General features: G+C 39.5%; 2 protein-coding genes across 4 annotated transcripts in view; both read left to right on the forward strand.

Annotated features, from left to right (window-relative positions):
* Window positions 1-24,145, forward strand: part of LOC108005112 (uncharacterized) — a 29,037-nt gene extending 4,892 nt beyond the window's left edge. Inside the window, exons 2-11 of one of the 3 annotated variants that reach the window (XM_036821181.3) lie at window positions 9,884-10,060; window positions 13,442-13,654; window positions 15,735-16,553; window positions 17,394-17,573; window positions 17,646-18,050; window positions 18,402-18,879; window positions 19,884-20,483; window positions 21,303-21,404; window positions 21,841-21,999; window positions 22,586-24,145. In XM_036821181.3, the coding sequence (XP_036677076.2) occupies window positions 9,884-10,060; window positions 13,442-13,654; window positions 15,735-16,553; window positions 17,394-17,573; window positions 17,646-18,050; window positions 18,402-18,879; window positions 19,884-20,483; window positions 21,303-21,404; window positions 21,841-21,999; window positions 22,586-22,811 (3,359 nt within the window). In that variant the 3' untranslated portion in view covers window positions 22,812-24,145. Of the gene's footprint in view, window positions 1-9,883; window positions 10,061-13,441; window positions 13,655-15,734; window positions 16,554-17,393; window positions 17,574-17,645; window positions 18,051-18,401; window positions 18,880-19,883; window positions 20,659-21,302; window positions 21,405-21,840; window positions 22,000-22,585 lie in introns of those variants that run through there. The other 2 variants (XM_036821179.3, XR_011604775.1) reach the window with 2 other exon arrangements.
* RpL37a (ribosomal protein L37a) overlaps window positions 1-26,221 on the forward strand; it is a 211,097-nt gene extending 184,876 nt beyond the window's left edge. The window contains exons 2-4 of the mRNA XM_070997764.1: window positions 25,429-25,445; window positions 25,693-25,828; window positions 25,889-26,221. Of these exons, the coding sequence (XP_070853865.1) occupies window positions 25,443-25,445; window positions 25,693-25,828; window positions 25,889-26,034 (285 nt within the window). The 5' untranslated portion in view covers window positions 25,429-25,442 and the 3' untranslated portion in view covers window positions 26,035-26,221. The remainder of the gene's footprint in view (window positions 1-25,428; window positions 25,446-25,692; window positions 25,829-25,888) is intronic.
* Window positions 26,222-26,799: the final 578 nt, after the last annotated feature.

The following is a 26,799-nucleotide window of genomic DNA, read 5'->3' on the forward strand; positions in this document are numbered from 1 at the left end:
TAAGTTGTCGTTACTTCTCGATTGTCATTCAACTGCGGATTGTGGCATAAATTTCAATCAGTTTCGATGCCATTCGGCTGATTTTCTGGCTGATGGTGGGCTGGGCATCGCCCCATTGCGATTCTCAGGCCTGGGCGGTATGGCAGTATCTTTTTAATTGCCATAAACATAAATGGCATACTGCAGTTAAATATTTTTCATATATAGTATCTTGATCGCCCCGCGACAACTGCACCCGTGGTCCGTGGGCAACTTTCGCGTTTTGTTTGCTGGCTGAGATGGTCGTGTGTGAAATTTTAATGTCGCAGTGAAATGCTCGAAAAGTGAAACTAACGTCTAATAAATAAATGAAATTGTTTGCTATTAGCAGCGCATTTAAATGCCACCAAGAAAGCCGCCGCGAAAGAGAAACATGTTGAATAGAAAAAAAAAGGAAAAAGAGTTGGGGAAAAATGTTGGACAGAATTTATGCGCGTTTGTATATTTTTTTCATTATGCTTTTTTAATTTAATTAATTGTAATATATGTACAAGTGCAATTGTGCCGTTGTGGCCACTGCAATTGGCCACCAGCGTGATTCACGACTCACTCGACAGACAACCAACCAACGATCCAATGCCAGTGCAAAGGCAAACAATTGAAATTGTTATTAATAATTGCTTTGTTAATAACTTTAAACGCCGCTTGGAGTGGAGTTGCCGTTGTGCGTTTCGTCACTGGCCCAAAAAGACGGTTGCAAATTGCCATCAAACGCAAAACTATGAAAACGATCGTGAAATAGTGACTCGAGAGTGATTGATAATTTGGCACAGCTGTCGTTAATTATCGATCGATTGCACTGATCGAGGTCTCGAGTGTGAAAAGTTAACCAAGGTGTAGCTAAACGATTTCACGAGTGACTACTGTTTTTTGTATTTTTTATATTGATTGGAGTTCATATTTTCATGGAAGAAATTAAAAGCATTTTAACTGTATCTGATGTGTCCCAACTTTATAGGAAAATTATACAGAGTTTCCAAATACTAAATACTTATTTACTGTATGTACTTGCCACTCGATATTTATCATAGATCTCACAAGATATATCAGTAAATATAATGTTATACCGGATTATATTAGGAGGTTTTATTTTCGTAGCTTTATAGATTAATTTATATAATTTAAAGAGTTTAAAATCATATCTGTACTTCATAATTTTATATATTCGAGTCTTATAAAGGCAGTTACTAGTCCCATGATTCATATCATAGATCTAACTAGATTTATTATAAAAAAGAAAATGTTATACCGGATTATATTTAGATATAATATTTTCTTAACTTTATAGATATACCTTCATTATATAACATTTAAATATTAAACATGTTATTTGCAATTGTTTAAATACCTACATTATACAACTTTTAAATATTACAAATGTTGTTTGTAATTTTGATTAATATTTTGTAAAAAAGATATTAAATAAATTATTTTCCATAGACCGCACACCTTTATTTTTATCGATGCCTGTGCATTGTGATGAGCCACCAGGCACTGAATTTATTTCTGCATTTTCCCTAAGCCTTTTTAATATTTTAGCCATAACGATAACACTTATAATAACAATGGCCATAACAATAACCAAAGATTATGATGAGGCCGGCTACCTAATTGCGGACATCGGACATGGATGTGGACGTGAATGTGGATGTGGATGTGAATGTGGATGTGGATGGGGCAGGCAACACATGGAAATTGCAATTTGCTTAGCTCAGTTGTACTTTATGGTTGCTGGTGTTGCTGGTGGATGGTGTTGCTGCTGCAGTTGCTTTTGTTCCGCTTGCCCGCTGAATGGAGAGGCGATGGCGCCATCTTCATCATCGCGATGATGAGGGGCAGGTTCAATGACTGCCTGCCTGCCTCTTGTGGGCAATCGGAAGTGCAGCATCGGCACAGGCTGAGGTCCAGGATGAGTTGGCAGTATTGCAGCTGTGGCCAATCAATAAGAGAGCAGCAAATGCAGCAGTTGCAACTGCAGCAACATCAGCAACAGTTATGTCTTGTGGCAAACTGCTACACCTGATCTCAGATCCCCAGAAACCCCTATCTCGATCTCCATCTTTTGATGTCGTAACTGCCCGCAACTAGCGGTAAAACTATTCAAATCGAATTCCAATTCCAACCAAAGCTAGAAAATATCGATTTTATTATCAACACCGCAGAGGCGGCAGTGGCCACAAAAATGTCTAAAGTGAAAATATTTATGACAAATCTGCGGTCTCCTTCGTTTTTTTTTTTTTGGGTATTTCTAAGTTCCCAGCTCTTTGCCTACGAACCGGCTTTAATTTCCTTTCTTATTGGGGCCAAGCTTTGATTTGTGACTGCCCATTTGCATAGAAGAGTTGACAAAAGTCCAAGAAGTACCACAGAGAAAGGCCCAGAAAATATATATATATATAAAAACCGAAATTGAAGAAGAACAGCCAACAAATTCCCGGCTTTGTGTGCCCCTTTCTTATGCAAATTGCCCTGTAAACTGTTGTTTTTTATTCTATTTCCATTTCCATTACCATTTCTTTTTTAACTACTTGGCTGCCTTGGTGTTGCTGGCTAGAAGCGGTCTGACCATAAGATTAACCCCAGCTTTTGTCCACTTTTGGTGGCAGGCCCAAAACCAAAACCAAAAACTAAAAAACACAAAAAAAGGCACATAAAACCAAAGTGGGGGCAATCTTCGCACAGCATTGAGAATGTTCACAGCCAAAGCAAATTAGGCACAAAACCAAAAGCCGATGCAAAAGCCGCAGAAATTAGCAACTGCAATGAGAACGCATCTGAAATGTACAGTGGGCGCCGGCTAAGTGCCAAAGCTTGCCATTTCGCCCCACTGCAATCACTCACTGTGAAGGCTTGACTGTGGCACGAGCTGGAAAGAGGCGATGTTGCCGCTGTGCCTGCGATGTTGCTGCTGTGCAAGCGATGTTGCTGCTGCTGCTGCAGGTGTTTTGCAGCTGCCGAGCACACACAGACACACACCAGCTGGCATTCTATCTTAAACTGCATTTGGGCCGAAGTGACCCAGTTTGCAAGGCAGCACAGTGAAACAAATTCGGGCGAACTTTGGCAATCTCGAAAAGAAATAATATTCAAAGGGTACACCTTACTTTTTGGCTTATATATTTTTGTGGAAAGTTGAATACTAGAAAAGTTATTAATCACGAGGTAACTAAAATTTGTTTTAATAGTTATTTTCATGAACTTATTCAGAATATAGATTTTACAATGCCTAGGATATTCCTTAATTTAGTTGGTTCATATCCTATTGGGATTCTTAATTTTTTTGTAATAAATATTTTTTTTAATTGAGTTACAATGTATTTTTAAAGTACCTAGGAACTGCGTTTAAGTAAATAAAATGTTATTTTACTCTCTATTTTACTTCTCTAACGATAATGATACTTTTATAATTATTCATGCAAGGTCTTTACAAAAAGATACTTAAAAATAACCTATAATATCTAAAAATCTTTACAAAAACTTACTTAAGAATAACGTATAATATCTAAAAATTTAGCTTTTGTATATTTATTTTTTAACCCATTTATAAAAAGGCTTTTTACGATAAATCATTTTAAAAAACATCGTTGACACTAAAAATTATGTATACATTTTAACGTATACTTGATTCTTATTTAAAAAAGGTTTAAAATTAATTTAAGTTAGATAAAGAAAAGGTAAAAAACTTAAATAAAATAATTATGTTGCTTTATTATTTAATATCAAGTAAAAAAATAAATATTTTGATCTTTATAATTTAATTGACATTTTAAAAACCAGTTTATGATTTGCCATTTTATTTGTATTTATTTTTTTATCACTTACAGTTGTCAGAATGACATACTTACATGCTCTAGAAATTCGTGATAAACAAGTAGGTACCTATAAAAATAGTGTAGGCTGTCATCACTTATAATCTTGTAGAGAAGAAGATGATATTTTTTTTCTGTGTGGTCAGAGAGAAGGACAACGGCAACTGGGCTGATGATGTTGCTTTTACGCTTGCACATTGATTTGCTGGCCGGTGCTTGGAATGCGGTCAACTGGCAAACGGCAAAGACGGCTTACAGCTTCCAGATTCTAGCAGCTAACAGCTAGCAGCTAGACTCTGGAGTCTAGAGTCTAGAGTCCAGCATCGGTCAATGTCGTCGATCGTCTTTTTGGCTTGCGCCGATGGTCCGCTGACGATTGCCGTTGCTTGGCCTTGCTTTAGAAGCGGCAATCAAGCGTTTCCTTTGCGGCAAAAGTGCCGCAAAATCATATCGAACCTGTTATAAAGCTTCGCGTTGGACCCACCGAACCACCGATTTATCAAGGGGGTGGGGTCTCTCGCCGGGTGAAAGATGCTGCCAACGGAATGGAGTGGTATATGGAATATGCTGGATGCTGTCATTGTCGACTTCGAGAAGAAGGGGCGAAGACTGCCAGCAGCAATTCTTCTGCTGCTTCTGCTGTTGTTCTTCTTGTTGTTTTACGTAACTGTTTACGCTTGAAATTTATTGTTGCTGTGCGTACCGTTACATAAAAGAGTGGTACACCAAAAGGGGAGGGGGGGAAGCCATCGTGGGCATGTTTATTTAATACGCTTAGCAGCTCTTAGCCAGCCAACTAGCTCACAGACGTTCTTTGATGTCTCATTTAATGCGCATGATGGGCAATTTTTATGCGCAATTAATTCCAAAAGGCAAGAACGAGCGGCTGGCGAGGAATAGCAAAAGCCAAGGGCAGTCGCCCGGGCAGAGGCACTGAAAGAAATAAAAATGTACTTAATTATTTTAATTTTGCAATGTTGGGTTTCGGGGAAATTTAGGGTTTAGTAACCACATTAAGGTAAAAATTATTTTTTAAATAATTATTTCTTTATTAATAACATGGTTATATTCATATTTTTTAAATTCCACCAAGAAACAATACTTGCTTTTTAAAATAAGAGCTTAAAAAAAACAAACTGCATTACATTTCCCTAAAATTACTAAATTATACAGTTCTTTATGAATTCATTTAATGAAATTAAATATATTTTAACTAAAAATCGAACTTTTCAAACTATAATTTTGTGAAAAAATGATTAAAAAATTAAAAAAATAAATACACAAATAATATCGAATTAGAACAGGCTCAATTATGGTCTTCTTTTTCACAGTGTATTGGCAAAGGTGACAAAATTGGGTTGAAAAAATTTTAAAAAATACGCAGAAATAGCCAACGTTATTTGTTTTTAATTAGTCACTTTAATTAGCTACTTTTCGCTCAGTGTGAGCGCATTGATACCCAAGAGAGATCCCCTGGCGGAAGTTCAAATCAAAAGACTTAGGCAACGAACTTGCAGCTTGCACAAGTTTCGTCTGGCCAGGCGCATCCGCCAACAAAAGCAACAATGGCCACATTGCGCAAACCGAGTCACTTGCGAAACCTTTTCGATGTTCTCCGACTCTGTGTTTTTTTGTTTGTGTGCGATTTTAACGAGGTTCTACTAATTTGGCTAACCAACAAATAGTAGAAAAAAACAGAAAAAAGCGAAAAAAACACCACCAAAAAGCCAAGTTAACTGGGTCAAGAGACGAGCGTCGAAAGGGAGAAGAAGCTGCGTGAGAGCGAGCTCCATTCCAGCGCCAATTTATGTAAATCCAAAACCAATCAGTGGTCAAGACCCACCAGCCCCCACTCCCCTCTCCCCAAATGAAGATCATCATCATCATCATCATTATATTATGGCCATTATGAGGGGGGGGACTAACGGTTCGAGCCGCTTTTCTACCAAAACTCCCGCCGTTTGGGTGAATGGAAAGAAAATTTCTTTTCCCTCAGTTTGTTTTCCATTTTTTTTCTTTTGGCCTTAGTAGGGAAAACCTGGGCTATCGCAATTGGGCCATCGGGTGCGGATTGCGGTGGCAGCACTTGCACTTTCCGCCCAAAAAAACACGGCAAGATATTAACATCGAGATCACCAGATGCGGCATAATCGACGAAGCGTAGGCGCCTGGCAATCAGCGCATGACGTCCCAGAACTGCACTCACTGCAGAAAACCTTTAACCGGATTTTGGATCTTGGCTCTGGAATCTTAGATCTTAGATCTTTCTTTTTTTCCCACTACGAGAGCCAAGACTAATTAGCGTTTGGCTCGAGAGAGTCGTTTGCGTCCCCCAATGAGCTGACCAAATAAAACGCGCTGAAACAATGTGGATAGTACTGGCCACTCCCCGAGGCACAAAACAAAAAAAAAAACCAAAAGTACCTACAGGTGTGGACTTGCATTTAAAATGAAATTAGCCGACATACGCAAATTGCAGACTGCCGAGTGCAGTGCGGAATGTGGAAAATGGTATATGGCATATGGAAAATGAAGAATGGAGCATGCAGGTTGGGCTTGGGACTTTGCCATAAGTGGGGGTCACCATTAGTCCCCTCCTCAGGGAGCCACTTTCTACGCAGCGATTGCAGTTGAAGTTTAACTTCAGCTTTAGCTTCAGCTGCACTTTAAGCCGCTGAATCGCATTTATTGAGGTTCGCACTTAAGCGGAAATGGTGGACCATTCACACCTGTATTTTGCATATAAATAGGGATAGATATGTCTGTGATCACTGATTTAATGGTGTACCATTTAAGTCTTAAACTTTTCTTTAGTCCAAAAAATACTGATTCATATCATCACTTACTCAAGATTTATTGTAAAAACCAGTCAAATAAAAAGTAAGATAGTTAATAAAGAAAACACTCCATTAAAAATACGTTTATCTACTTACTATCCGTAAAATGACCTTTATTTTTGATTAATAAATATTATAAAAAATTAAAGTAACTCAATTCTAGCTGATAAGAAAAATCTTACAAGAAATTAAAGTAATTTTAATTATTTTTCCACAAGGAAGTCTTAATTTAAAATTTATTTAAGCTTTTGCAGTTTATTTATGATCATAATTTTTCAACTTCCAATTAAAGTGGGAAAAAACATCTTATAAGAAATTGAAGTCATTTTAAATGTTTCTCAACAAATTTTAATTAAATTTATTTGAATCACTTATTTATGATCCTAATTTTTTTTTTCAATTTCCAATTTAACTGGGAAATATATCTTATAAAAAATTAAAGTACCTAATTTTAATTAATTTTCAATAAGCCAGATTTTATTTAAAATTTATCTGTAAATTTCCAGTTAATTTATGATCACAATTTTTCAACTTCCAATTTAATTGGACAAATATCTTCCCTTCCTCAGACCGCAGAAACCCCAAATTAATTCCCGCTTTCGTTTTTTCAAATATGTTTTTTTCCCTGCTGCCACTGCTAGTCAATCACTTTTCTTTACATTCAATTCTCTCTTAATTTGTTTTATTTTTTTTTTTCGGTGAACTGTGCAAACAATTTCGATTTTGGTGCTACACTTTTTCCACAGCGCGAAAAAAAAGCACAAGCAAAGGCAAAGGCAATCGGAGAAAAGGCGTTGATGGGTAATTTGTTACAACTGCAACAACGGACCATGTCCGAAACTAGTCGGAGTTATAACGGTTATTATGCTTATAATGACTATTAGATGATTTTGATCCGCGCCAAGAGGCGCACACTGAATATTCCATACTTCCATAATGCTGGATGTTTTGGCCGCTGGCAAAGTTGCTGTGTAGTTGCTTGTTGAACAAATTGCTGCTGTTGTTTTGTCAATGGTGGCGTGCTTTTTTTATATATTTTTCTTCCATTATTTTTTTTATTCATTTTTGTGTGCTGTATGTATGGGGCATGGGTATCACTTTCACTAAGTTCGCGCACATAGAAAGCAAATGAAAGCAACGCAAACGGCAATGGCAACAAGTTGCTGTCTGCCTTTGCACTTTAGGGTATTAGCTCCCACTCGGCTCCATAAAAGACAGACAAAAAAAAAGAAGATATACAGCCCAGAAAAGCCAAAGTACAGATCCCAAAAAAAAAAAGAAGAAAAAAATTGTATAGCTCCGAACTCGGAGCCCCCACATTGTCATGCATGGACGACTGGGCAACCTTTGGGTTTCGCGGGTTTCGCGGGTTTCTCGACTTCCATGGGCTTCGACGCACAGCGTGGGAGTCGTCATTAAATGTGGGGCCCTCTTCCTCCTATTAAATCCAACCGAAACTGAAACCGAAACTGAACCGAAATTGAAAATGCCTCATGAACTTGATTTCTTAATTTGCGTTTGCCCTGCATGACAAATGACTCGCCTAAAGTTGCCTTTTGTTTAATTTCAATTTGCCCGAACTAATTTGCCAGCGGGGGGTGTACATTTCTACCAAGTATCCAGTGAATTGGAGTGGCTAAAAGAGCTAAAAGATCGTTTGGATGAGTTGGCCGAGAAGAAACCGTTATGATGAAATTGCACTGGCATTGGCATCGGGGAATCGGGGAATGGCAATTGGAATCGAGATTGTATAAGAAGCTGCCGCAGCAATTGGCTGCAATGTGTAGCAACAACTGGGCAAGACGTGTTTTTTTTTATTTTTTATTCAGCTGCAGCTGCTTGGAAAGTTGCAAGGCACTGCTGTTGCCTGTTGGTCAAATGATGTTGCAGTTATTCGACCATTTATGGCATGCCTCGCCGCCTGACTGACTGCCTTTTTAACCGGCCCCTCAACGCGATTATTATGCAAAGTCGCACTTGGCCAAAGAACAATTTCAGCTCTCAGCCAAGGGGATGAATCAACTCATGACATTGGATAGTTGGATGGTTGGCTATCCCCAGATAGCTGGATAGTCCGATAATCTGAGCCTGGGAACTGCTCAATTGAATAACTAATCATACAACAGCAGCAACACATTTGATTATTGCACACGGCTGGCTCGCATTTTTGCATAGATACACTCGTACAAGCGGCAGCTACAACTAAATTGATGGCTGTTTTTTATTTCGCTTTTTTTCCCCTGTGTTGTTGTGGCCATTTTCTCACGCTTTGCATTGCAGCAGCATCAGCAACAGCTAAAAACAACAACAGTCAAGAACATTTTGCAATCTGCGAATGCCAGAGATTTTTCGCCAGGCGTCGAGTGGAGTGACCAAACTGGAACGGAACTTGCTTAATTGTCAATCAAATGCTGGGGAAAATACCCCTGACAAGGCAGCTGAAGGAAAATAACACATAATACTGGCAAATACCTGAGATTCTTTGATTGGCAATCAAAATCAATCATAACATGAATTAGTTATTATTAATACAACAGTTGTTACTCACAACTCATATATTTTAGGCATTAAAAATATTTTATTTTTATATTTTTATTATTATTTACTTAAATGAACTTTAAAATCTAAAAAAGTAGGGAAAGATCATGGCTATCTTTTATAGACGTTTGGTATTTAAATATGTCTGAGTGACTTTCCCAAGTTTTAATTATGGATGATTTAGATTTGATTAACATTTTAACTAAAACATAGATTTACATAATTGTATTAATTAATACCAAATCATCACATCAAAAATGTTATGCTTTCCCCATCAATATTTAATCGAAACCATAAATCTAAGCAATCAATTCCTTGATTTTCTAAATTCAATTAAATAATATTCAATCATTCTCGACACCCTAGAACCCCAGAATCAATATTATTCCACTCCGTTGGAGCTAATCAACATTTAATCGAATCTTTTTGGTGGGGAATCATTTTGATAAATGATGGGGGAATGGCTGGGCAACTCAATTCGCTGAGAACCCCATCGCAGTCTAATTGGGATATCAATCAAAAATGATTTGCTCGCTTTGGGGCAGTGGCGACTGGCGACTGGCGATGAGAACTGTTGCGGCAATCGCAGAAGAATGCTTCCCCCCATAATTGATGGCCACATAATCTAATATTTTTCTCCATTTTTTTGTGTTCTTGCAGATGCCGGCTGCAGCTTCCCGGGATCGCCGGCGCACAGCAGCGTGGTCTTCTCGAATGCGAATCTCACCCAGGGCACGGTGGCCTCCTACAGCTGCGAGCGGGGCTTCGAGCTCCTGGGACCGGCGAGACGCGTCTGCGACAAGGGGCAGTGGGTGCCCGAGGGCATCCCGTTCTGCGGTAAGCATTCAATGGCACTCAAAAGACTGCGGACACGAACTCGCCCGCCGTTCGTCGTTCGTCAACTCAATTAGCGCCTCAGAGGCGACTTAGATTCCAAATCGGACGTGGACTGGGAACTACTTTCACCGCCACGAAATTTGAAGCGTTCTCAAAATATCTCAGCACGGAGAAAAATATTACAATATACAGAGAATTTAAACAGTTTTTCAATTTATGGCAAAAATTCCAATTCAATTTCTCAGAAATATAGTAAAACTATCAAAAAAAATTCACAATTGAGTCATATTTTGAAATGGCTAATTTAAAAGATGGTAAAATTCAATGAACCATAATTACAGCTATAGTTTTTATAAAAATATACATATTTCCATATTAAATCATTTGTATATCTCCATATATTTTAAAGAACTAGAAATGTTAAACATTTACGAGGTGGTTCACTTAAATTAACTAGAGTACAGTTAAAGTTTTTATAAAAGACATATCCTTTTTAAATCATTTGGAAGTATACATATATTTTTATGATCTAGAAAATGTTAGAAATGGACTTAAAAAACCTTATATATATGAAAAGATCATATTCTATTACTAATTTAATTTCAATAGGCAAAGCAAATAATATTAATATATCAATATTAAAAGTGATAATTCTTATCAAAGGACTAGAAAATCTAAACGGACTTCAACAGATGAATAAGTACATTTATCGTTTGACTGTGAAACTCGCTTTTCTTTCTGTGTACAACGAACGAGAGCAAATGGCATTCCGATTGAATGCAAAGTTGTTAACCAAAAGCGAAACATGATTAACAAAACGCGCAAAATTGGGCTAAAATCCAATGCGTGTGTGCGAAGAAAGAGGGGCGGCTCAGAAAGAGCGGAATGCGAAGAAAGACGGGGGTCCGAAGAGAGGCCGCGAGGTGGGAAGAATTCAACAATTGCCGCGCTCGACCAGATTGACCCACTTTTTTGTGACTACAAACGTTAAAGCTAAACAGGCACGAGAAAAATAAAAGGCTAAAACGTGTCGGGCACGAAAATAAATAAATATTCTAAACGAATTTCCAACTAGACATGCACTTCCGCTAGCCAAACACAAATAACAACTTGATTGACACAACCAGAGCGGCTGGCAAATGGTTTTCAAATCAATGAATACCGGAGTTTGTTGAATGGACTGATCGATTGAGGGGCGGAAAATAATTCTCGAGAAAAGGCGGCACTTCAACAATCCATCAAACTTTCGACGGGGTCTTTTGTTGGGACCTACAAACTGAGATATATCAGCGATAAGTCGATCGAATAAGACAGTAGTAGGTGTTGATGCGCGTTGATAAAGCCTGGGAAAATCTGGAGAAATTAAAGAATTACTTTGGAAGGGGGCTTAAAGGAAATTTTAGAGGTTCAGAGAAAGACAAGGCTCACAAAACCATGAGATCTAAATTACTTGACCATCATTTTCAAATTAAATGAAAGTAAAATAATGAAAAATATATTTCAACAGACTTCTTAATTGATTTAAAGCCAAATAGAATCGGTTTCTTAATAACCATGCCTTTTATAAGAAAGCAGTTATGGTCTATAGAATTTGTATAAGGAAAGTAAAATGAAATCGAGTTGTAAACTATTATTTTTTTTCACGGACTGACCCAATTAGTTTTTAATTTTCCTTTTTTTGTGTGAATCCATTAATATTCCTTTACGATTCCTTGACCCGGGCTCGATCAAATCGTGAGATTTATAGACACTTAGCTGCTGTTTCTGACCCTCAAATCCCCCGCTGTCAGTGCTGATTGCAAGTTGATGACGTTGGAAAATAAAAGAAATGGAAAACAAAGCCGAAGTAAGCGACCTGAAAACCATTGGTCTTTCATCTATAGGCCGGGATTTGGAATTCGAAATCGAATTCGACGTGACACAGCAGGCAGGGAGGTAGATAGGCAGTCAGGCGATAGGGAATTAATTAAAAGCAATTAAAAGGCATTTGTCACACCGGCAACACCTGCTGCTACACAGAGAGAAATTGGGGCGGGGGCTTATGGAGCCCGAGTGGGGTTAGAAAGCAGTCGCCGCAAATGGCGTTTCCAAGCCGCTGAGCTGGAGACTCGAGATACGAGACTCAAGACCCGAAGACCCAATCCCAAACCCAAACCCAAGCCGAAACCTGTCTTATCCGACAGATGCATCTGATTAATGAATCCCAATGCCGCAGAAGTGCGTGGCGAGCGATGTAATTAAGCCCGGCCAGGTGAGCAAGTAAAAGTTGAGCCGACATTAAATTTCACTTTTGCTTTTTTGGCCAGCGAAAAAATCTCCATTGGCCGCAAAGACAATGGCCAGAACGAAGGCCTCTTGACATATTCGCCAGCCGAGGCAGAACATTGTGTGTGCTTTTTGTTTGCTATTGGGCTCTTTGAGTTGTTATTGCTTTGTTTCGTCTTGTTTTGGCCACAAACCGTGTCAGGGCCCGCGGCCAATTAGCCGGGCCTTGGGCCCACTCTGGGAACTCTGGCACTCGGACTTGGACACTGAATCCAACTCCAACTGGCAACAAACCACTGGAAAAGCAGCCCAAGACTGATCTTCATCGCCGCATTGCGCCTTGAATTCTCAAATAATTACCTATGACCCTTATCTGTGCACTTAGAATAAAATATTCATGATTATCATCTCTGCACTCGCCATAAAACATAGTTTTGTAACAATTAGACAATGGATTATATTTGAAATCTCTTTTTAAGGCTCCGTTTTCCGCGATTTTTCAGTTGTTTGTCTTAATTTTCTTTGCATAAAATCATAACTTGACTAAGCTTAAAATTAATTATGATCTTATGAACAAATTATAGCCAATCAAGTATTATTTCCAGTGATTCTTAAATCTTGAAAAAAATTATTTCACATATTATACAACGTTTAGTAATAATATTTGTCTACTAATCAGTTTTGAAATCAAATGTGTAAAAAGGAAAGTTTAAGAAGTGTTAAGTGCTAACATATTTATTTTACAAAATAGCTACTTATTTCATCAAAATATTTATCCATTAGTTTAAAAAATTGTTTGGTCATAGATTTTTTGGTTTTATATGCAGAAAGCTAATCTATGAAGATACACATTTGTGGTTTACAGTTGAAACCTTAACAAAAGTTATGAAAATTGCATATTTTTTTATTTAAAGGCAGCTTTTTAAGGTATATTGCAATTAAGGTTGCTGAAAAGGTATACAATTTCAAGATACAGAAGTATTTATTCGAGTTATGTTAGTTATGATAGGAAGTAGAATTCTCTGAGGCGTATAACCTAATGAGTTTAGTCTACATTTAAATTTAAGTTCATTAAAGTCAATTAAATTATTAAATAATACCTTACTTTCTCTGCAGTTTTGAATGTTGCCGCTGGCAAGGCGCCCATGCAGATTTCCACTGATGGCGCCGGTGCTCCACAAAAGGCCATCGATGGCTCCACCTCCGCCTTCTTCACTCCGGAGACCTGCTCCCTGACGAAGGCGGAACGATCGCCCTGGTGGTATGTCAACCTACTGGAACCCTACATGGTGCAACTGGTGCGCCTGGACTTTGGCAAGTCCTGCTGCGGTGAGTTTACCATTAATAATTTCCTGAAAATAAGTTTTTAAAATACTCAAAGGTCAAATATTTATTTTTTAAGAATATATTAACCAAACAAAAAAGGAAACATAAATATACATGGGTACTCAAATTCTAGAAAATCCATTGTAATAAAAATCCTTAAATATAGTATATCATATAACACAATTAACTAATAACATGGTTGCATATAAATGAAACTTTTTAAATGTCTAGTCAAAAAGATAGATATAATGTGTAATTTCAAAACGATATCCGACAAAAAATGGTAACATACTTACTCTACTTCGGTAAAAAAATAAAATTAACACAGAAAGTGAATGAACAGAATAATGCAATAAAGACCACTTTATTCCCATTTTTCTTAACCACAATTTCGTGGTAATTCCAGTCTGCAGAGCCATATCTAAATGGCGCTTAGCCCGTGATAATCCTCGAGCAAATTGATTAAATTGAGCAACTCTTTCGCTTTTATTAAGCCGCAGCAGACCATTATCGCGGCGGCCCAACCCTAAACCTGTCGCAAACATATAGTGGCGATAAAACCGAATAATAGACCTGCTCGGACCGCATTCTGTGGACGAAACTCTCTCGCCCGGTGGACAGTTCAATGCCCCGTTTTCCCAGGCTGGCCAGGTTTCCAGTCTTTTCTGCCAGCAAAATGGCAAACGCTGCACGATCTTCTCCCCCAAAAACCGAAAACTGAAAACCGAAGCCCAACCGTCTTTGTTTTAAAAAAGGGTTGTCGAAACAGCGGCGGCGGCGGTGGTAAAGCAAACAACTGCCAGCCAGTTTTCCCTAATGCTTTCACTTGCCAGCAACCTGAAGTCCCCCCATCTCCATCTCCATATCCATCTCAATCCCCATCTCCATCCCCATCTCCATCTCCTCGGATCTTCGGATCGGCGGCTGGTTATGTGATTTTCGTGCGGCTCTGGCGACGACAGCGAAGACTTCCACTTTGACTTCGATGGCAACTCGGTCTCCAACTCAAAAGCCAAGAAACCCAGACCCAGTGAGTCAGTGCAGCCCGAAATTTATGATTACTTTCACTTGGCAGAGACTGGGGCTGATGCTAAAGCTGTAGCTGAAGCTGAAGTTGAGGCCGAGGCTCAGACCCAACCAAACCAAACCAAGCCGAACTGAACTGAACTGAACTGAACCCGCCTGACCCGCTGACAGACAAAGCCATAACAATGATAATGACAACAAGAATACCAATAGAAATAGCTGGGGATGCAGTTGTGCACTGCGAGAAACTGGGATATATATAACGTTTTAGGATGAAAAAAATTCCCTAATCACCATGACTCTCATTTTAAATGTTCTATTGCAAATATTCAACTTTAACACTAATTTATACAATCAAAAACAAAGCAAGTAATAGTAAATAGTCTTCTTATAAAGCGTACAAAGTATAAGTATTAAAATAAAAATTATTATTAATGTCAAGTATTTTAGTACTTAAAAATTGTTTAAATATTATAATTACCTATATTAAATTAATAATAACAACTGTCTGAATAATATTTACAAGTGTCTGTATAATTTTAAAAAACTTTTTACTTATAAAAATAAACAAATAATTTCAAATTTCATCATATAATTTCATTTGTTTAATAATTTAAACGTAATCATAAAACAATATCTATTATATTTTTTTAATAGTTTTTAAGCTTTTAAAGATTTGAAGTTTTTTTTTTTATTTCAGTTAAATATTTTATAACCATTGTTATTGGTTGATCAATGTTTAAAATATATATTATTAAAATAAAAAAAAAATTTTTTTAATTCTTAACACTTAAGCATAGCTTAAAATATTTGTTAGCTTTTTAACACAATTTAAGAATTATGTAATGTTCTTTAAAATCGAATTTTTATGTGTTTCTTTATGGTTTCGATTGTTAAGAAATTAATGCATAGTATGATTGCTAATGAAAATTTGTCGAAGATAGGGCTAAATACCTTTTATAAAATGTAAAATAAATGCTTAAAAATAAATCCTTAAGATTAAAATATTTGTTCAAGATCCTGTAATAACTTAGATAACTCTTTTTCCAATTCCCAGGCAACAAGCCTGCCACTATTGTGGTGCGAGTGGGCAACAACCGGCCGGATTTGGGCACGAATCCCATCTGCAATCGCTTCACGGGTCTCCTGGAGGCGGGACAACCGCTCTTCCTGCCCTGCAACCCACCCATGCCAGGAGCCTTTGTGAGCGTCCATTTGGAGAACAGCACCCCAAATCCGCTGTCCATTTGCGAGGCGTTCGTCTACACGGATCAGGCTCTGCCCATCGAAAGGTGTCCTACTTTCCGGGATCAACCGCCGGGTGCCTTGGCCTCCTACAACGGCAAGTGCTACATCTTCTACAACCGCCAGCCCCTGAACTTCCTGGACTCCCTGTCCTTCTGCCGATCCCGTGGCGGTACACTGATCAGTGAAAGTAATCCTGCGCTGCAGGGTTTCATCAGTTGGGAGCTGTGGCGACGTCACCGCAGTGACGTCAGTTCGCAATACTGGATGGGAGCGGTACGCGATGGCAGCGACAGGAGCAGCTGGAAGTGGGTCAATGGTGACGAGCTCACCGTTTCCTTCTGGAGTCATCCGGGTGGGGATGAGGACTGTGCCCGATTTGATGGCTCCAAGGGATGGCTGTGGAGCGATACCAACTGCAACACGCTGCTGAACTTCATCTGCCAACATCAGCCCAAGACCTGTGGACGACCCGAGCAGCCGCCCAACTCTACGATGGTGGCCCTCAATGGATTCGAGGTGGGCGCCCAGATCAAGTACAGCTGCGATGCCAACCACCTGCTGGTGGGTCCTGCCACCAGGACCTGTTTGGAGACGGGTTTCTACAATGAGTTTCCGCCAGTGTGCAAGTGTGAGTATCTTAAAGCTCTAGGAATTTGAAATTACCTGAGAAAGGTACCTAAAAGTATGCTTTCAAAAAGAACAGATTCTATACATGTTTTAAATACCAGAGCAAAGCAATCTTTTGAAAAGCCTTTAGCATTACGCTGGTTGTACACGATGCAGCAGCCTCAGAGATCTATAGGGATTTGAAACCACCTAAAACAAATGCATAGAAGCATGCTTTAAAAAAGGACTTCTTACCTGGGATGTAATAGAAAAGAGAACAAACTTTTAGACAACTTTAAGTGTTAATCTAGTTGTAAACGATCCAGAACCCTCAGAAATCTCTGGGGATTTGAAACTACACAAAAAGATGCCTAAAAGTATGCTTTAGAAAAAGAACTGGTTCTATGGATGTTTTAAATATAAGAACAAAGCAAACTTTTAGACTACCTAAGTGTCAAGAAACCTCAAGAGGCTTAAAACCATCTAAAAATATGGCTAAAATGTATGCGTTAACAAAAAACAACGTCTTTCTATAGATGTTATAGATATCAGAGCAAAATATTAGACAATTTGAAGAGTCAACCTTGTTATAGACGTTGAAGTAGTCTCAGAAATCTATAGGGGCTTGAAACCACTAAGAAATATGCCTAAAAGTTCGCCTCTATGGATGTAACAGATATCAGAACCCACTTTTAGACAATTTAATGCGTCAAGCTGGTAGTAGACGATGCAGCAGCTATAGAAATCTCTAATGGTTTTAAGCCATTTATCCAGCAAACTAAAAATAAATTGATTTTACTGTGACTGTAATATCGCAATGAGTTTCTTAAGATATGGTAACTAATGGCTTATCCATCCGTAGATATCGAATGCGGTCTGCCGGCCAGCATTGCCCATGGCTCCTACGGTCTGCTAAACAACACTGTGGGCTACTTGAGCCTGGTGAAGTATTCCTGCGAGGAGGGCTACGAGATGATAGGACGTGCCCTGCTCACCTGCGATTTCGATGAACGCTGGAATGGACCACCACCCCGCTGCGAGAGTGAGTATAAGCTGTATAAGAAAGTAATTCACTAAAGATTACTAATTCTGATCCTTAACTTCTACCCATTAGTTGTGGAGTGCGACACCCTGCCGGGCAACTACTACAGCACCATTATCCATGCTCCCAATGGCACTTATTATGGTTCCAAGGCGGAGATCAGTTGTCCCCAGGGATACCGCATGGAGGGACCTCGGGTGCTCACCTGCTTGGCCAGTGGTCAATGGAGCAGCGCCCTGCCGCGTTGCATCAAACTGGAGCCCTCCACTCAGCCCACTGCCGCGCCCACCGTTCCTGTGCCCTCGTCGGTGGCCACGCCCCCGCCTTTCAGGCCCAAAGTCGTCAGCTCCACCACCAGCCGCACCCCCTACCGCCCACCAGTGGTCTCCACAGCGAGCAGCGGCATCAGCAGTTCCACCAGCACAGTGGGCACGTATCCCAGTCTCAGTCCCACGCAGGTGGAGATCAACGGCGAATGTGAGTAGAGTGCAAAGTGTGGGGTTAAAAGCCTGGGGCTCTGGGGTCTTTTTGGGTTAATCTTTACAAATTTTCGAAACAAAAAACTTTAGTTACATGCTAATAAATTGCTTACGAAATACGTTTTTTCGTAATTTTCAATTTAACAAGATTAAATAATAACAGTACATGATGTAACGTGGTGAGATACTTTTTTTTCTTTTTTTATTTCTCAATACGTTTTATAAACCTTTTATGGTTTTTTAAGATATTTACTACACCTAAAGAGTTTTTTTTATACCTTTTAAATGAACTACTTTTAGACTATAATCCCTTAAATAACTCTTACTTAATTCCGATTTATTTCCCCAGCTGAATCCGAGGAGGATGTCAATGTGCCACCAGTGCCCGGAACCGTTCGCGAGGAGTTCCCGCCCCGCCGCACCGTCCGCCCTGTGCTCATCCCCAAGAAGCCCAACAGCACGCCGGCTGCCCTGCCACCCACCACCCACCAGGTGCCACCCCAACCCCCATCCACCTATGCACCCAATCCGCCGCGCAGCTCGCGTCCAAGTGGCGCCCCCAACGGCGGAGCGGTGGAGACCACCACGCGGAACACGCAGCAGATCATCGCCAACTCGCATCCGCAGGACAACGAGATCCCCGACAGCGTCAACATCCAGCAGAACCAGTCACCCAATGTCAACGTGCCCTTCGCCGTCGACAATCCCGACCGCAAGGAGACCAAGGAGGCCAAACTCAATCTGGGCGCCATTGTGGCTCTGGGCGCTTTTGGTGGCTTCGTCTTCCTGGCCGCCGTCATCACCACGATCGTGATCCTCGTGCGAAGGTGAGTCCGCCAGCCGGCGAGTGATCAGTGATCAGTCCGATATGTTCGAGGTCAATTTGGTCTTTTCCCCAGATCAATAATAATATATATTCTCGATCGTTGGGTTCCTTTTTATTAATATGGTTAATATTACTCATCTTAAAACTGATAGGTTGGCCTCTATTACAGATGTATTCCCTTCTCTATATCGTTGGGGGCCTAGCATAATGCTTGTGATCATATAGATTTTTTCGAGATCTTTAAAATGTGTTTGATGTTCATTATAATTAATTTATTTTTAAAGAAAATAGTGTACCATTCCGTAATTAGCAGTATTTTGAGCATATTAATGGGTTAATATGAATACTTCTTCAAGAAATCACTTTGATTATGAAATCTTTTATAAAGCTGTCTAAAAGTATGAAACGTAATATTTTTGAAATTTAAACCAAGAGTAAGTAGTTGGTTATATCTTTAAAATGTATTTACGCTAAAAAGAAGATTTAGTAGAATGAGATATGGAATACAATGTTTATCATTGTTCATAAGGCTTAAATGGTTATATAAATTTGTAATCAGATCAGATTGACCCTGATTTCATATCCATATTTTTGTTCTGTGTGAAGGAAAGTCGATCGTTGTCGGGGTCACCACCTCCCAGTCACCCCTCTGTCTCTCTCTCGCTCGCTCTCTCCCCCCCTCTAGCTCACACACGCTGTCTCCGTCTCGCTCTGCCCCCTCTAGACCCATGTCTTGCCCTCTCTTTCTCCGCCGAGTATCCAACTTTGGAGGGTTTTTGTTTTGATTTCAGTAAACCCCATCCTCCGGAACTTAAATCTTTTCTCTCTCTGTGAAATCACACACACACACACACCTGCAAAAAAGAGAGTCTCCTACGCACACAGACACATCACACACGCACACCTGAACATCGAACGCTTTCTCTTTCTCGTTGTACAACTCTCTTTTTTCGTTTTTGCTTCTCCCACTCTCTGTCTTTTGGCAAAACTTCGCAAATTCGTCAGCACCCCGAACAGCCAACGGCGGCACCTAGCCAAACACTTAACCGCTTACCAACATCATCATGCTCATCATCACCACCACCAGCAGATCCACCAGTTCCAGCAGTTCCACCAGCAGCACCACCAGAAGTACCAACAACAGCAACAGCAGCAGCAGCAGAAGAAGCACCACCAGCAGCAGCACCACCAACAGAAGTACCAACCGCAAACGAAGAAATCCCAGGGAATCGGAATCGGAATCGGGAAGGTTGCGGGTCTTGGGATCGGGTTTGGGCTTACGGGATCGGGTTCAAGATCGGCATCGAGATCGGGAACAGGAACGGGAACGAGAATACCGAGGCCCAGTAGACTGCCCAGCTATGCCACGGCGACGGCCACCAGTGCCACCAGCTTCGCATCCACCGCCCAACTAACCGGTGGTGGTGGTGGTGCCCACTATGGCAGCATAGGGTCGAGTGGTGCTGGGGACCTGGTTCCTGCCCCATCCTTATGGTACAGCGTTCTGGCCCTGCCCTTCGACGATCAGAAACTGGGTCGCCGGGAGTTCAGCAGCTATGGTCGTGGCTATCGCGCCCGGGCCGGACTCTTTAGCAGTTCCCATATGTGAAATAGTCCCAGAAGATCCCCGAAAAACCCGATACAAAACCGATAAGAGAAAAAACCAAGCCAAAGAGACCTGCTACTACCTGGAACCACTAAACTAAAAACGTGCCAAAGATGCAACACAAAAACATTCAATCAATCAAACAGAACATTCAAAGCGGCCATATGCACAAATGTAAGCAGCATATATATCAATCAACCAACAACAACAACAACAAGAACAACACCACACCAAACAACAAAGCGGCCATATGCACAAATGTAAGCAGCATATATATCAATCAACCAACAACAACAACAACAAGAACAACACCACACCAAACAACAATCAATCAGTCAGTCAATCAAACAAGCCACACTGAAACACTGAAAACAAATAAGACCTGAAAGCTGCCAAAAGCTGCGAATGCTGTGGGCTGTGAGGCGATAATCCCACTCCTTGCTGTTGCACCTCCATCAATCAGTCAATCAACCAATCAATCAATCAGTCAATCAAAGCATCTATCACCCACCCACAAGCCCACACAAAATCGGGACTCTCTTTCACTCTCACACACGCACACTTACACACTTTGCACGCCTGGATCGCTGTCTCTGTCTTATTTTGTCTGCCTGTCTCTTTCGCCACCCCTCTATCTGTCTCTCTCCACGCATCACTATCTGTCTCTGTCTCTGTGTGCGTAGTTCTCCGTGTCTAACCCTAGTTTTTTTTGCCTGAACTTGTAACTAACCCAACACTTTTTCGTCCTGGCATTCAGCAATTATCATTAGAAAGTGAAAAGTTCCGACTAATGGGTATTATTTCTTTGCAATCCCCAGAAATCGAACCACGCAACACTATCGCCATCGCGCCTCGCCCGACTGCAACACGGTGGCCAGCTTCGATAGCTCCACCTCCGGATCCCGCAATGGACTCAACAGGTGGGTCCAGAACTCGTAGCTCTTTGGATTTTGGGAACTATGTTTAAAGAACTAAAAGAAATCGAACAGGACTTATTTCTAGAGTATAGCTGAATTAATTGTAACATTTTTTAAAAGATTTTTTAAAAATTTGAAGAACTAAAAGTATTTGAACCGGACTTATTTCAAGAGTATAGTAATATTTTTAAAAAGATTCTAAACTTTAATTAATATCTTAAAATATCTTAATTTTGTTGAAGAATTTTTTTTTAAGAATTCAATCATTAAAAAACCTTAGATATTTAAAAATGGAAAGTAGCATCTGTGAATTGTGTGCAATATCCTGCAGTCTGTAAGCAAAAGACTCTTCAAAATATCAATTATCATCTTAAAATTTCTAAGTTTTCTCCAACATTTTTTTTTAATATCTCTAAATATTCTGTTATTCTTTCCGTAGGTACTACCGCCAAGCCTGGGAGAACCTGCACGAGTCCGCCTCGAAAAACAGCTCTCACAACGCCCTGCGCCGGAAGGAGACCCTCGATCCGCCTAGCATGACCCGTTCCCGAGACAATCTGCGCGATAATATGCAGCGCTCCCGCGAAAATCTTGATAGGTGAGATTATAGAAAAATTATTCGAAATCTCTACAGATCTATGATCTCGTATATATGTATATAATTTTCAGATCTCTAGATATTTGTTTGACAGTTCAAAACATTAAGCTATTAGAATTTTAAGTACCTACAAAATATTTTTACTTATAATTATAAATCTCAAAAAAACAAAATTAAAACACTTCTAAAAATTATAAGAGGAATTTTTGTTAATAAATTTATTAGTAAATTCTCTAATTTCGTATTCTTTATAAGAAACTTTCCACTTTTACTCATAAATTTATCAAAAATTAATCAAAAAATGAATTTCCTGAAGAATTCGCGAATAAATTGAATAGAGATTTTAAAGTACCGTGTTTCCAATATTTTTGCGATGAATTTACTAATAAATTGACAAGTGAATTCTCTAGTTTCGTATACTTCTTAGGAAACTGTCCAGTTTTACTCTTAAATTTATCAAAAATTCATCAAAAACTGAATTTCCTGAAGAATTTGCGAGTAAATTTACTAGAGATTTTAAATTTCTGAAAACTGATATGTCGAGTAGAAACCATTTCTAAGCCCTTTATCTCTATCCCCCAAACAGATGCGGCAGGGACAACTATGGCATGCGGGATGACTCCGAAATGGTGGTGTCCTCGGTGGTGTCCGATGTGTGTCTGAAGGGCGAGAAGAAGCGCCACCACCACCACCACCACAAGAGCAGCTCCCGCAACGGCGACTACCGCGACAGGGACCAATCCTCCGGCAGACGCGAGCACCACCGGCATAGTGGCGGTGGCGGAGGAGGCGGTGGTGGCGGCCACTATTGACCAACCATGGTCATCACCATCAATGTGGAGCGGCAGTAGCCAAACGAAAGTCGAGGCCAGCAGTCGGCGTAGAAATCGGATTCGGATTTGGATCTGGTTTCAGATTCAGATTCGAGTATCTGATTGCTGCAAAGCGAGCGCAACAACGAAACGTTTTTTGTTTAATTTTAGCAACAGTTTTTTTTCGCGCTTTAGTTATGTAAGGTTGATCAGCCGGTGGGGAGATCGAGAAAAGGGTTCGGCAAATCTGGAGGAGACTTTTCTGTTCATAGTGAAAAACAAAATGTTAAACAAGCAGCGCAAGAGATCCTTTAACTTGCAAGTCAATACTTAGCTATATACTCGTATGCGAAGATTATTCGGGGCGAAATACTGGGAGCTCTGGAGATTTGGGAACCTTAGCTTATCTAGAGGTTTGAGAGTAACAAATCATATAATATCATTGTTCTATATTTTCAAAATCTTACAAAATCATTTGGGTTTTTCAAAATACCGGAGATTATTATTCTAGAAATTGTATGGTTCTTAAAGCTTCAGGGCTCTGGGGAAGCCCCCTTCATAAGTATATGTGCACTCGTGCTAAGATTTTGGTCCGAACTCGTATAATTTATTCGCAAAGCTTTCGTAAGGTTCTTAGTTAAATTTTCTCTATGAATTAGTTGTATGTAAAGGCGTGAACAGGGCAGAAAGGCGAGGCGTAGTAATTAGTTGCAAGGCACCAGCACCCACATCCCCCTCAACTCCCCCTCACCATACCCTCCGCCCCATTTCCCCGCCCCCAAAGGCGAACTCACCCATCCCAACTTTCACCCAGCAAGCAGATCACACAGCTGCAGCCAAATTATGTGCAACTTGGTTTCGTTTGAGGTCTCAAGCCAAATCGACTTGCTCATAGTCGCAAATTAGTTACGTAAACACTTACACTAGATAGAACTATCCATCCATTCCTCAAGAAGTATCCAAAAATCACACACACACACACCAGATGTCAAAAAAGAAAGAAAACAGCAGCAAATAATATCGTAGTACGTGTGCCACAGAACTTACTGTATAAAAAATCAGCACAGGATCGATAGATTATAAAATTTTACCCTTCACCAAGCTGCACCATTCCATTATTTTTTTTACCTACCCATTATATGTATGTGTATCGCCCTGTATTTGTATTTCTAGAGTCTTGTAATTTGTAGATTTTGTTTTCGAGTGTGTATCGTCGAGCGGTCCAGTGCTAAAATACCGCCTAGTATGCAATATTATTTGAATTTCGTGCATTATTTCCAATGTAAATAATAATAATTTATTTCATAAATAAAACAATGAATATTTTTACTAAACCAGTGAGTGCCTTTTTTCGGGGGAAGGGGAACTGTGTTCGGGAACTGAGTTGATTTCAATATTTCAATAGAAATGAGTAAATAAAAAGTTGTACAAAATATCTGAAGTACTTGTCAACTTTAAATTATATTTGAATTCAAAATTGGCGGGCAACACTTTGGCGCCATCTGTTGTCAGATATTAACAGCAACCAACTTAACATTTTTGACAGCTGTTAACATGCTAACAGAACCACTGTGCTAGTGACGAGTAATTCATAAATGCCCCCAATGTTACTACGACCTATCGAGTGTATCGAATAATCGATAGTAAAAACTGTGCTGTTAAGCGCAAGCCTTCTGTTAAAAGAAAATACCATAGGTGGTATTTTTAGACATTGGACGTTTTAAAATTAATGATGTTATTTTTTTATGAATGGTTCGTGATTTGCTTAACAACTTTAATGACAAAGTGCACATTTTTAAAACAAAATATAAAATTATTTGAATGCCTATATACTGCTGTGCTTTTTATCGCAGGGCATAACGAAAGTGTTATGAATTTTAATACTTATTAAGAGACTAGATATGTGTTTGGTCCAGAATAAAACAACTTTTGCCTTTATCTTAAATGAGGGTACAAAAATTGGACATTAAATTTATCAAAACATAGTAGGCAGGATTTATTAAAAATAGATTTGTTCAAATAAATTAACCATCTGGTTTCTGGTTCTTACATTCGAGAAATTACGTGAATTTCATTGGCTTAAGTCCGTTTTTATAATAAGGTTTGAAAAGTTTTGGACAATATGGTTATATTATCTTAACCGTTATAAAATATACGATTATACATTAAATACTTAGCGTATTTCCTAATCTATTGAATTGCCGAATCCTTGAATTTTGGTAAGTCGTTTAATACAAACTCCAATTTCAGAAATATTATATCAATTTTTAAATTTTAATACTTATGGTAAGTACGATTCGTTGCACATTTTTGTTGTGTGTTTTATTGTATCTTAGATATTAATAAGTTCTATGTATTAAGTGGTGGCATATATTTTCAAGGAAAACACAATATGTTTTTAAAGATTTAAGCCCGCTATTACATTTATAATAATTAAAATCCATAGGTATTTAAAAAATAATTTTATATTTAAACCTCGGAGCACAATCGAAAAGTGTGCTGTTAGGCGCAACCCACAACAGCGTGCTGTTACGCGCAGCTGTCACATGCAACCCTGCCGCCACGCCATATTGTGACAGCGGCTGTCAACTTCTCTTTCGCTCTTTCTTGTTCAACCGTTCGCCACACAAGATGGTGCGTAGAAAATCCACGTTAAACCGAAATAAAATCGCCGAATTTCCGAGCCATCCCGAGTGATTTTGTGAAGAAAACGATGCGTTAATTGAGAGCGCGAGTTGAAGATTGCGAATTTCGCGAAGTCTTCAACTTGCCGGACCCGCAAAGGGCGGAAATTCAGTGGCGAATTTATTTTGTTTAACATTTTTTTTGTATGTGATCTATTACCAATAACTAATGTTTTGTTTTCTTTACCAACCAACAGACGAAGGGTACCTCCAGCTTTGGTAAACGCCACAACAAGACGCACACCTTGTGCCGTCGTTGTGGACGCTCCTCCTACCACATCCAAAAGTCGACTTGCGCCCAGTGCGGCTACCCAGCCGCCAAGTTGCGTTCCTGTAAGTTAACACCTATTTCTATGTAGTTACCTGATAGTAATCCATTTCTTTATACCATAGACAACTGGTCGGTGAAGGCCAAGAGGAGGAAGACCACCGGAACCGGTCGCATGCAGCACCTGAAGGTCGTGCGCCGCCGTTTCCGCAACGGATTCCGCGAGGGCACCCAGGCCAAGCCCAAGAAGGCCGTTCAGTCCAGCAAGTAGGACCCATCTACTCTATATGTATCCCTCAAGATATGTAGAATAGATAGCCAGCTGCCTATTACCAGAACGACAGCGCCTCTAGCCGATCTGCGTGAAAACACCATCTAAAATCCACTAATTACGGCCCCAAAAAGGCTAATAAATCGCTCGAGCGCTAATAAATGAACGTTTTTTTTTATTAAGTGAATCTGGTGACTATTTTTTTAATGTTTGTGCAAGAAAAGTGAAACGGTAACAGATATTTTTTTTAATGTGACTAAAAAATACCCCGATGCAAGCGGGGAAACCGCCAAAATGCTTATACCAACTGCATAACCCCAAGTAGGGCGCAAATTCCTCGTGGTTTTCCCCACAAACAGTTTTATAAAGGCCATGTTTTTTCGTAGACAAAAAGTTGACCCCTTTAATAAGCACAAAGTATCATTGATCAATAATTGGAACCTGAAGCTGTAGGTACTAATCAAACAAAAAACAGCGTGCGCATTTTCTATGTAAAGTTGATTTTCTTCGAAAACTATTCAACATGTTTTATCGCGAACCTAATTAGCAAACAAAAATGTAGTGAATAATCGATTTTTAGTAATTATAATCTCTTTAAAACATTTTTCGCAAAAACTGCTATAACTCCAATGTATCACTGATTCAATTGTGAAAGTTTATTAATTAATCACGTTCAGCAATTTTATTCCTGTAAATATCATAAAGAGGTTATGAAAGAATCTAAGCAGCAGCTTTTTGTTCTTAAAGTTCAGGTTCTGATTACTA

Source organism: Drosophila suzukii, chromosome X, assembly GCF_043229965.1.
Source record: "Drosophila suzukii chromosome X, CBGP_Dsuzu_IsoJpt1.0, whole genome shotgun sequence".
Taxonomy (NCBI): Eukaryota; Metazoa; Arthropoda; class Insecta; order Diptera; family Drosophilidae; genus Drosophila; species Drosophila suzukii.